The 13,006-nt window shown below is 39.1% G+C and overlaps 1 protein-coding gene across 2 annotated transcripts in view; it reads left to right on the plus strand.

Moving 5' to 3' along the window:
- Positions 1 to 13,006, plus strand: part of SPAG16 (sperm associated antigen 16) — a 696,430-nt gene that overhangs the window by 301,878 nt on the left and 381,546 nt on the right. For both annotated transcript variants that reach the window (XM_075180327.1, XM_075180328.1), the window contains exon 11: positions 10,873 to 11,016. In XM_075180327.1, coding sequence (XP_075036428.1) covers positions 10,873 to 11,016 — 144 coding nt within the window. The remainder of the gene's footprint in view (positions 1 to 10,872; positions 11,017 to 13,006) is intronic.

Genomic DNA, 13,006 nt, shown 5'->3' on the forward strand with positions numbered 1-13,006 from the left:
AGAATCACTGACCTGATATCAGCTGTTACTTTTGTGGCAGGGCTGAAATGCAGTGTAAATGTTGTTTTTGGGATAAAGTTCATTGTCATGGCAAAGAGGGACTTTGAAATTAATTGCAATTCATCTGATCACTCTTCATGACGTTATGGAGTATGTGCAAATTGCCATCATAAAAACTGGGGCAGCAGATTTTGTGAAAAATAATATTTGTGTCATTCTCAAAACTTTTGGCCATGGCTGTACATACACCCATGGAATAGATATGTGGCAGTGGCAAAGCAATAAGGATAACAGTGTTCACGGTTCCCACTGGGCTAGGTATGCGCCTGCCTACATGCATAGATTTAGGGCTGCTTGTTTCTTTCCCTTTCTTTGTGATGGTATGAATGAGGATGTAAGCATTTTACACACATAGCATACCAAGTAGACCTTAGTGCACTTCAATCACCATCATTACATGTTCACTGTTATTTGCTCATAGCATTAATTTACAAAGCCTAGAGAATAATAATAGATGATGGCAACTATATTGAATATACAAAATTGATCAGTTTCGAAAATTGGCAACATTTCCAGGGGCAAATCTTTAAAACCTGGAAATTAGGGACAGTTGACAACTATGATATTATAGCTGTGTAATTATCTATGCATCACATTTCATCTCTATTAAAGTTAAGGCTATGTAGCTGTTATAGGAAGAAGGTCACAAAGGTCAGCATTTAAAGTTTGATTAGGTTCTTCCCATTATAAATGAGTATGGTTATCTTCGAGCCACTCCATCTTCCAGTATCTAACATGCACATTAGCAGTGTCAGTCTAAATCAAAACACAATGGCCCCATCACTGTCAGTGGGAGGAATAGATGTTCGCTGCTTGCCGGTAAACTGATATCTTATAGTTTCCTGACACCTTTGATGGAAGGAACATTACACCATGCTAAATAGGCCTCTTATGGAATCCTTTGCAGACACTGTGCCAAGGTTAGTGCTGCTATAGGTCTGGGAAAAATACTGCTATGGATGCAGGTTGTTAACAAAATGGATGTGAGATGATGCCTAGGCTTTTAATAAAATCATGTAGTTAAGTACAACACTTAACTATTTCTTTACTAGGCTTGCTATGAAGAATTGCACAATTCTTTGTTTTTTGACAAAGCTTTTTACAATGTATGGCTATTAAGCACCCCACAAAGAGTCAGCCAGCGGGACCTGACCATAAGGGGGATTTCTGCCTCAGTTCCTATTGTTGCTCTTTGGTGCAGGGGAGGTCTTGCAGGTCAAAGAAACGAGCTTGCTAGACTTCCCCTGTGTCTTGAGTTAAGGTCACACTTGACTAACCTCCCGGAGTGTCACAGAGAGACCTGAATCCCACAGAGTAGCCATCCTCCTGGATCCCACATAACTTCCTTCAGAAATGGGCAGCAGGCACACGCTCACCTTCCTCTTTTGGGGCTGCCACACAGAGCCAAATACAACCCTGTCCATCCATTGTTATTAGATTGTTATTATTATTATTTTCCATTGTTATTATTATGAGCAGAATGGTGAGTTTTATATATTTTCAGGTTATAATTGTATGTTTTGTAAACTGATTTATTTTTAAAAGAAACTTACACAGGAATGGATTATTATTATTATTTATTATTAGTAATAATAAAAAAACCTAAATAATATAGGGGTTAATTTTAAAAAATGTGGAATTCTAGATTTATGTGACAGCCTGTGTGTGTGTAGCTGAGGAGGAGGGGACTTGTTTCTTGTCCCTGTTATGAGTGAGGTTAGTCACTCATAAGGGGCTGGGGTTGAGTACATTTTTGGGGGAGTCTTCAAGACCTGGGTTTTACATGTCATCCTAAAGAATCCTCCTCGCGGATGTGGGAGGATTATCCTCTTGTGCGGTTGCTACCGGGACTGAATGTCAGGTTGAAAGGCACTGTATCCGTGACCCTGGGGCTTTGGAATTGGGCACTGTATCCATGACATTATAGAATGGAATTTGGGCATGGTGTCTTGTACACATTGGAGCATTGAATTTCCTGAATAGGGGCATTGAATTGCCTGCTCTTAATTGGGTTAAAATGTTAAACTGATAATAAAGGTCCATTTCCTCCCCATTACAATATGGCATATGTTGTTAATGGGTTAAATTTGGTTAGCAGAAAGAGGATAAATTGGAGATAAAGTGACTGGAAGCTTATCTTATCTATAGTCATGTATAGAAACCAGACCTTAATAAACGATTACATTGAAGAGATAAGAAAAAGACAGTGATATTGTTACAACTCTTCCTGTGTTTTGTATCTAGCAGCAGTACCTTATACCACCAGAGGTGCTGCTGTTCTGTTCCTAAACTCTTCAGCATGCCTGAAGGAGTTAATCTTCTTGCCTGAGGCCTAATTCACAACTATTGACACTGCTTTAAATACCTGCCTCAAGCTGTGCTCTGTGCAGTTCATCCCGTTTGTTCCTGGCTGCTGCTAACCTGCTCCTGTGTTATTTGATATATACCTGCTGGACTGAACTTCTGTGTATGACCCCTGCCTGTACCTTGGACCTTGCCTGCTTGCCTGAAACCCCGAATCATTTGCCTGTACCTTGGACCTTGCCTGCTTGCCTGAGACCCCAAATCATTTGCCTGTACCTTGGACCACGCTGTTTTGCCTGTTGCCCTGACCTTTTGGCCTGACTTCTGGACCTTGATTATTTGCTTGTGTCAGTTACTTTGCCTGGACTCTGTTTGCTTCCTGGACAGACTTTTGCATCCTGGAACTGGGTAACTCACCATTCTTATCCCTGCATTCAAACTACATTAGCATTCTGTGGAACCTGTTATTTCTGTGTACCTTCCTGCCACACCTGTTCATGGTTATGTTGGGAGTTATACCTGTTTATGAAAACCTGCATGTTCATTGAACTGAACCCTTGCTTATATATTTTGCTGGAATAAAGACATTTGTATTATACTTCCGTGGCTGCTTGCTGTGTTTACTAGGAATCGTAACAGATATTGAATTTCATATTTCTGTAATATTTTCTAGTAACCAGCTAAATCAGTGATTCTCATCCTGATTCTTAGCATTGAGTCAATAAAATTTGACCTGGCACCTTCTCAAGTTGGTAAATATTTACCAAGTACCTTCTGATGCTCGTAAGTGATCAAGATCTGGCTTCTAACGTGTTTAAATATAAACCAAATGACTCTGTGTGTCTGTACATGCTTTACAAATATCTCAACACTTTTGTATATATTTATTTTCCACTAATAACACATTCAGCTATTATTTTGAGGTCAAATTAGCAGGCGGAAATTCTGTACCCATTGAGTATTTCTAAAAAAGTTGATTGGTCTATAATAATAGTTGGTGGTCTGTTCGATCATGCCAGTAAATCACCAGTTGTGTGAATAGCTTAACTGATTGCAGTAGTTCACATGTTATTTGTGGAATTTTATTGTCCTGCATGGTTCCTGGCACCACTCAGAAGAGAAATTTAGTTCAAAATAATCTAACCATAGCTAAGTGTATAGGCCAGGCTTATATGCAAGGTGTTCTATGCCTATATATTAAATTCAGCATTTCCAAGCTCTGTTTGCCTGCACATAGAATGTAGTGTAAATGCTGAGTTCCTGTTACACTAATTCTTAAACAAATATTGCTTATTCCCTAAAGCTAGTGTTAAACATGCGCTTTATGCACCAGTGTATTTTAATCTTGGAAACTCAGTGCTTCTGCGCTTTGTTTTCCTTCCCATAGCAGTAAGATTTCACAACAGCATATACAGAGCGGATCAGTGCTCTTGTGAAAGGAATTCAGTGCTTGTGCTGCCTGCTATGTACAGAAATGTACAGCATATAAATGATGATTCCCCATAGGCTGTGGCACTAACTGTGCCTGTATCAGCAAACAGCATCTCTCCATTCCTGTGATTAAAGCCTCATCAGTGGGTGACAGATGACGATCATAGTAGTTATGATTTAACACCTGCTAACTGCTGTTGCAGATGTGTGGACCCTAGAAGATCCAGCATGTTACTCTTGCACATTAACAGTAATTGACTAGAGTGTAAAAATGTGCCGCATATGTTTTGCGATATTGTGTATCTATTTTTACACAAATTCGGCAATCTAAAGTCATACCAATGCTTTCATCCTGATGCATTTGATGTGGAGAAGTGCATTTATGCACACAGTAATAGTAATATGATAAAGTAGTCAAACAGATGAGTGTTACACATGTAATTAAGACAGCCATGATGTCCTCTTACTCTTATGATTAAATTACAACATAAATGAGGTTGGAAAAAGCAGCATTTTAGGAGAAAACAATAGTCTTAAGTTTATGAAGGTCGGTCCTAAACTGGTATTAGACAGGACTTTTAAATCTCCTTTTTTTACACTTTCTGCCATGCATATTTTTATGTGACCTGCAAAAGTTGGCACATCACATTGTATGGCCAAGTTCCCAGAAGCAGAATGTGAGCTTGTATCTGTGTATGTGTCAGAAGGGGAAATAGGTGCATTAGCTCATGGAAAAGTGTTTGCACATCCACATTTTTTACAGTTTATTTTGTTTAAACTATCCTACTCCTCTTCACACATTTATTAAATAACTATTTAACTGTATATTAACATGTCTAATATAAGAAAGCACTGGTATTCAAACGTATATTGTATAGCTCAGCTAAAGATGAGGACCGTTTATAAGTTAAAGGGAATTTTCAAATGGTATACTGCGGTAAGGGTCTAGAAAACACAATTGTTGTTTGTTTTACAGACCTATTAATTAAGCAACCACAATTTCAATGATAGCTAATATATTTTTATTGTCACTTATCGCAATGATAGTGGCTGTTTGAAGCGAGATAACGTTCACTGTTTCCTTACCGCCGAAGCGAAAGTGTTCTCCTGCTGCCTTAAGCATTTCAGCACCTTGGACAGCTGTGATTTAGGCCTTTTCAGTCTTTCTTCATGAATAATAATCTCAGTCTGTTTGGCACTTAAATATTTCCTGTTGCTGTGTGATGTTTTGCGGAAGAGCCTCGGAAAGCCTGTACTAATAAGCCTTGATGTAGGTAGACACAGAATTATTAAAATGAATCAATGACATTTTATAAGAATAACAAATGCGGGGCAGCAAACAGCTGTTTTAGACCAGAGTGATCTTCATTGTTTCTTTAGCTTACTCAATTTCATCATAAATACAAATTAGACACATGGTCAGAAAACTTGTACATCCATGTAAACCTCAGGTAGAATAGTAATAGCATGTACAACTAGCAGCAATTATTAACAAGGCATCTTTGGGACTGTATAAGGTAGCGGTCCTTGTGATTGTCCATTGTTTGTAACCGGTATCCAAATGAAGATGCTTTTGTTGGATGTCCAGTAATCACCATCAGCAGCAGCTATTTATAGAGCGCCACTAATTCCACAGAGCTGTACAGAGAACTCACTCACATCAGTCCCTACCCCACTGGAGCTTACAGTCTAAATTCCCTAAAATACATAAACATAAACACACACACAGAGACTAGGTCAATTTAATAGCAGCCAAGTCCCCGGAGGAAACCTACATAAACATGGGGAGAACATACAAAACTTCACACAGATAAGGTCATGGTCGGGAATCAAACTCATGACCCCAGTGCTGTGAGGCAGAAGTGCTAACCCCTAAGCCACTGTGCTGTTCAATGGGTACTTATTACAACTCTAACTCTTCAGAGCAGTGTCATTATAATCCACTGGCTCAACAGTACCATTCTCAAACCAACATATGCAAACAATCCTCTGAAAGGACTTTTTAAAGTTATCTGAGCACCATCAAGAAAATCATACTGATAAAAATATTAATGCCAAGCACACTAAGGTCAGTGTAACACATTGCTGAGCCAAAGTGCCAGCGCTGCAGAGGTATCCAAGAAGAGAATGCTCAGCATGATTAACTCATCAGCGATGGGCAAGTTTAACATGTAAATGTTGGTGGCAGTTTCATTCTTGCAAATGTGAAAATTACAAAAGTCACTATGGAGTTCTCTATCAGTCCAATGAGGCATGCAATGATTAACTGGATCACTATCATACTTACATCACTCTCAGTATCCTTGAGGGCATTGCTGCTGCTAACATTTGCACTGCTGCTGCTGACCACATTGAAGGGGTAGAGAGTATCGTAATGTCCTTGGACTGGTTGCGAGTGCTCAATGGGATTGTGGCCTGCAGTTGTACCAGGAGATCAGGGGATGTAGTCATTGTAAGTGTCCCATAGGAATGCAGCGGAAAAGCTGCAATAGTGGAGATCCTCAGCTTAAATTGGATTTCAGAGTGAGTGTGTGAAGGAGAGAGGGAGATAGGAAAGAGGGATATGTGATAGATGATAAAGTGCAGATTCAGTGTGTGTGTGTGCGCTTTCTGTGTTCGTATTCAAATATTTTTGTTGCATATCAATGCTGCAGCTTCCTTGGACATCTGTTGTATGAACTGGTGTACAACATTGTTTACCAGCATCAAGTTGAGGTTTTTCCAAAGATTTATAGGATAACAGAATTGTAGTAGCTACTTCTCTTATACTCCTCTAGCGCTGGTCCGACCTGTAGAATTCATTGGTTAATGACATGCCCAGATGGTGTTATCTGTCAAAGAGAAAAAACATCAAAGCTATAATTTTTTGTCGCTTGACAAATTCACGCTTTCTGCCCTCCCCATAGAGTCAAATGGAGACGGCGATAATTGCCGAAAATAGGGTTAGCACCAGCGAAATCAGTGCTATCAACAATGATAACCCTTTAATAATTCAAGTGAAATGAAAAATAAGCCTTAATAGTTATCGCCTGATTATAAATAGATCCCCATATTATATATAACTATTTGATGTCTTTCCCTTTGTATCACCAGCTAGAAACAAAGGCAAAACTGGCATTATAGCAGGGGGGGAGGTTGGGTTGTGAGGTTTTGAATAGAAGATGACATGTAAATAAAGAATAGATTTGAATGCACTTTTGTGCTCAGACTAGCCCATGACCTCAAGCTTCATAGATATTGTGTGCTGTGCTACACCACACCTCCTCCGAATTGTTCACTGAACATAAGTGTCATCAGCCCAGTGCACTGATGCAAAGCTTAGCAATGAGATTTTGGCATCTTCCGAGTTAAACTAATTGGGCTCTGTGGCAGTGCATTACAAATAATAATGGCGTTTGTGTTACAGTAGACTGCTTGGAGATGGAGCAGCTAAACAAATATTCATCAACGAATCACATGCTGTTTGATTAGTCTCCTAGTTTCTGGGTTTTGAAAGAATTGTGTAATGATGTTCCAGCACCTCAGGGGGCATCCTGCAATATATTCAGCTCAGCGAACGTGCCTGTCCTCAGTCTTTGTTACTTTTGTGAGTTCATTATTATCATCCAGAAACCTGCAGTAAATGTTTACAAAATATGTTTTCTTTAGAAACCATGAAATAATAGCTGGGTTAACTTGTTCAGTACTAATAGGACTACTAGATGAACTAGATGCTCGAGTGAAGTTGTGATTGGAAGACATCTAGCACAGAGAACATTTTCTGCCCCATCTCCCTCTGTGTTTATGTGGTTGTTGGATTTGTTATGGCTGAAAATGCAATAAAGTGTTGCTTGTATTTTTTTTTAAAAAAAGTTCCCTTATTAACAAAGTTTTATCGCAAATATCTTCTGTGTTAAGCCATTGAAACTTTGCAATTTATTTTTGTGAATGCTTTAGTACTTATTCTACTTTAAGGCAATTTTAATTTACGGTTTTTGGTCTATTCAAGGGGCATATTCATTTCCGATTCCGGTCCGCGGGCTCGCACGGGAACGGGCCGCAAAGTTAATCCACAGTACCGCAATAATGTGGATTTTCGTTCGCAGCCCATAGGGTTGCGTACGAAAATCCGCGTTATTGCGTACCTTACTACTGCTAATACTGCGCACTTTCCGCGGTAACGCGCGGAATCATAATTGAATATGCCCCTTAGGGGCATATTCAATTGTCCACGGTTTCCGCAGCGGAAAAACTATTACCAGTATTACGGTAATAGTCAGCTGGATTTCAGCTCATAGCTCCCTGAGCCGCGAGCTGAAATCCAGCGTGAAAAGTACCGTAATACCGGTATTTGCGCGCACTATTACCGTCATTTCGGTAATAGTGCACGTGCCGCAAGATTTTTTGGCTATAACGCCAACACTTGAATATGCCCCTAAAGTCCATGATATAAGAAAATTATTAGTTTTGTTTTTGAAAAAGGCTTCCAGTGCAAAGTACAGGACTATAAACCGATTCGTACCTCCCTCTGTGAGACGAAGATGATGACGCTGAAAGCAGAAGTTTACTGTATGTATATATCATTGTAGGCTATTTTTAAGGACAGGTACAGAGTTTCGATGAGAGTGAAGTGATTTTTTTTTTCATAGCCCTGTTCTCATTCTCAGCTCTGTTACAGGCATATAGATAGCTCCGTAATGGAACCTGATGAATAGCTATGATAAAGCACACAGTAACCAGCCAGGTGTCTCTGTTAGATAGCTCCCGTCAGCCGTAGACACTCTCAAGGCATTGCCGCACGATTCCCAACTCTGATATCTCTGTTGGAAATGTAGAGAGAAAGCAATTTGCAACAAGGGATCAGATCCATTTTAGTGCCCGAATTCAGAGAAGCATTGAGTTTTTGAAGTTATTGTTGTCGTGGGGAGAGACCTGAGGGAACAAAATGATGAGAGCATTCAGCCAATCATTTGTGATATGGACACACCGGGGAGAAATCGACTAGAAAAAGAAACACAATTCATAATTTTTTACAATAGGAGCTCATGCCTAACAGCAGTAAATTGTGCAAATTATTGTGATTAGCAGCCGAAAAAATTCCAGTTTAACGCTTAACCATTGTGGTGCCGCAGAAGTCTGTCATTGAATGGTTCAATCCAGCAAATATAATGAGCTTTTTTTACCTATGGAAGTGACACAACTCTCTTTTAGAAGGAATATGTGCATCTTGTCTCATTATTTGGGAGATATATTCCTGCTGACTTCACCAACAGCCATAAACTGTGCCTCACCTGATGCTTTCCCTAACTACCTTTTTGCTAGTAAGAAAGCAAAGGTATTGCTACCATTTGTTGGTCTGTTCAGAATTGTGTATGATGTCATTCTATGCGGCATGGAAGCAGCAGTTTTCTTAAATACCAAACAGAGCATCTGGGAGATGTTGGGAGCAGTGTTGACAAAAACTTTCTCATGGAAAGTTTCATGACTCCTATAACCAGGATGAAAGAGACTGCACTTGGAACCTCTTTGTGTGTTTGGACAGTGATTAATGTTTACATATTCCATATATAAATAACATTTATTCGGAATGTATGTGATACAGGATTTGGATTTCAGAAAGCCATGTAACCTGAAAATGTTATACTCCATTATTACAGAACCTGAGCCAGCTGTCCTGGAATTCTGGAAATTCCTCATACATATGGGTGTAGGGTGGAAAATTGCAGGGGTGGCAGGCTGCTCTTTGTTTCCTTATCGTATCATTTTTTTCCCCTTATATAAACAGGTCAGTATTAAGACATTGATCATTTAAGTTACTGGTAGAATAAATGTATTTGTTTTATTCACATAGCCTATAGCAGTGATGAGCAACCTGATACACTTTATTTGCCACCCGTGCGGCCCTCTCACCTTCAAAAAGGGCCACAAATTAGCCCTAATGTCAATAATATGTTAAGACGACATTTTATCAAAGAAAGAGACACCAATTTTTAATAATACATCAGTCTGCATTTTAATGTAAGATAAAAAAAGAATCAATCTACAGGGTGATTCAAAAGTCGCAGTACACCCTTTTATTTCAAAAACTCTACAGGAATTGAGCCGATTTCAAGATGGCGCCCATGTTTGGTACATACCGTAAAAGATAGACCACGTCACCCATACCTTACTGGAGTATTCAGGTTTCCCAATTTCCTGTAGAGTTTTTGAAATAAAACGGTGTACTGCGACTTTTGAATCACCCTCTATAACAAGCAAATCTGACAATTTAGGTCGTGTGATGCAAAAGACAGCAGCTACAATTAAATTTGTTGTTCTCTACTTTATTGCCCGCTGAGCTTCACATGCTAACTTAGCTTTTATTAAGTAAGAGCTGGAGTCATGGGGGATGCTTGGTGGGGCATAAAGCAGATTAAAGCACTGTCGGGAAATAAAGCAGGAAGGAACTGGGGACAGAGAGATGGCTTAGATGGCCTCCTGTTTCCCATCACTGGTCTGTAGGATGTGGCGGAAATGGGACAAGGGGCTTTGTGGTGATGGAAAGTGGAGTGGAAGCTGATTGTACAGTAAATTTAGACTAGGAAAATAAAAAAAATGAATTCAGCCTGTGGTCAGGGAACATGCTTAGCAGCAGAACCAATACTCTGCCTCTGCTTTGCCACCTCTTGGGCACACAACATTATCAGGCCAGATGGTCACACATTTTCTGAAATTACCAGTCATAATCGGTCAGCATATTGTCCTTGACTCAGAGATATTTGCACACTGCTGTCTGAAAACAATGACCTCTAAAACAACATGCTCTCTGTCAGTATGTAACTGCACTCAGCTAATGACAAAGCACTAGCTTATCACATGTGAGTTAAACGTGCTTTTGGTCCTGTATGGTATTTAAATGAAGTACTATAAAGTAAACATACAGTATGTCACATGGCATATTGTTTAGCAGTACTTCATTGCCTTTAATATGGGAAATATTTCTTGTATTTTCCATAGTTACTTCCCACTCTCACTTGTATAAATGGGAATAGACATGTAGACCAATCAATGAGTAAAGTTATACATTACATACGTTCTTGTTTTCCTTTTCTCTTCCAGTTTGGCCTTGCACCCTCGTAAGGAAATTTTGGTGACAGCCAGTGATGACCGTCTATGGAAGATGTGGTCCATTCCCAATGGAGAGATCATTATGACTGGCGAAGGACACTCTGATTGGATTTCAGGCTGCTGTTATCATCCAAAGTAAGCAAATATGTCCCTCCTAATGCATGGCTGAACTGTCTTAAACATTATTATATTTTGTATCCTGTAGGAAAGGCAAGGTAATAACCTTCAATGATAAACTATATATAATCTAGTGTAGTGAGGTTGGAAATATTGAGAAATTTTTTTTTGCATTTATACCCTAAACATAAGCAAGAAAAGATGCTGGCATGGAAGAAGCACAATTATGTGTATAAGTCAAGTTGGATTCATCTCAATATGCGTCCAGCTGTACATCAGTAGTATGTACTGCAGTAGTATATACACCAGGTGTACATCAGGAATAACAACAGTATACCATAATTGCTAGTGTTGCCAATTGTCATCATCACCATGCATAGCATTGCACCAGCCCTTCAGCATCCATAAGCAATTTTAGTGAAGACATCCTTATTGTACTGGGCCTATGCTTGCCTGACCCATTCCTCCCCCGTTCCTCCTTTTCAAGCGTAAAGAGTTGTAAGTGTGACATGCAACCAAATCTGCATACAAATATATTTTTGGTGCGCAGTACAGAAATGCATATTTTATGCAAAAAAAACATACATACATCCAACTCTACATGGGCACCTAAATATTTTTGAAGTTTGACAGCATATATAATATAGAAAAAGAGATTATATCAATTTATAGCTGAATTCTGTTGGCAGTGGTCCAGGAAAAACACTAAATGTCCCTGTTCCCTTACAATGTCCCTTATGTCTTTGTTACTTTCAAGGTTAGCATGAACTTTGTGCTGATGACAGTGTTGTGCTTGGTTTGAAACCTAAAAAAAGATCAAAGTGTCCAAATAACTTGTTTAATGGGTAACCCTAAAACCAGTTTAATTAATAGTGATGATGTTCAGTAGCAACTTCAATTATTCTTTCCCAGGGCCTTTATATGTGAGACACAGCTAGTCCTGTGATGTTAATTGGGTTTTGTCGCTGATGATCCATCAGGAGATCAACAAAGACATCATCCATTAGCAGCCAGTTGCAGTGCTTGGAATCATTCTGCCTTCTGTAATCACCAATAACCTTCATGCCACATTGTTTTACCATATTCTCTGCAATGTGTTTACCACTGATATTGACTGAGTCAGAATAACATATGATTTATCGTGGAGAACAATTTATCACATATTAGTATATAAACACCCTTGCCATCCGCCCCTTCTATTAGGGGCATAAAATACTGTGTTTGAGAACAGCTGGAAAATAAAACACAGACTGTTGTAGAGAATGTTAATCAGATTTTGATAATACATTGTTACCATGGTGTCCATTGACTCAGAGACACAGGAAGCTGAGGAAGATTTTCTCATTAGTGGACAGTCTGTAATTCTTTCAAATAGCCTTACTCTATATTCTTCAATTATAAAAATTAGACTCCAGCATTCCCAGTTCTTGCACATAGTTTAACAAAGAGAAAGAAACAGACAGCACTTTTAAATCTGTTAACAACAAATGTTTTGTGCAGATACAAACACTCTATTTTTTCTTTCTTAAAATTGACCTGTCCGTTACCCAACAGAACAATATTAATGTTTAGGTCACTCTCAAGGGCATCTCTGGCAGTGACAGACATGACAGTGATTGAAGTGATACTTGAGATCAACTGATTTCATTGGCTGAAATCCCTGTGAGTCCTTTTATGTAATGTAAATAAAGCTATAGTATATATAATATAAAAAAAGTCATGAAAAATGATGGACGGTTGACTACAAGTGTAACTTGGGCATTGCTGTTGCTATTTCTTTCTCACGGTGGGCTTCATATAGTGTTTGGAGCAAATCCAACTAAAAGGGGCAAATTAACATCTGGACAAACTATGTTGCGTGCAAGGGGTGCAACGGTAATTTGTTTTTCCATGCATGGAGATTGCTGGCTGTTTTCCATGTAGCACACACACATGTTTAGTGTTAGAGTTCAGCTAGGACACACCCCTTCTTCTAAATCTAAAGCTGTGCAGACATTTAAAATTTTCC

The sequence above is a fragment of the Mixophyes fleayi genome, chromosome 7 (genome assembly GCF_038048845.1).
Source record: "Mixophyes fleayi isolate aMixFle1 chromosome 7, aMixFle1.hap1, whole genome shotgun sequence".
Taxonomy (NCBI): Eukaryota; Metazoa; Chordata; class Amphibia; order Anura; family Limnodynastidae; genus Mixophyes; species Mixophyes fleayi.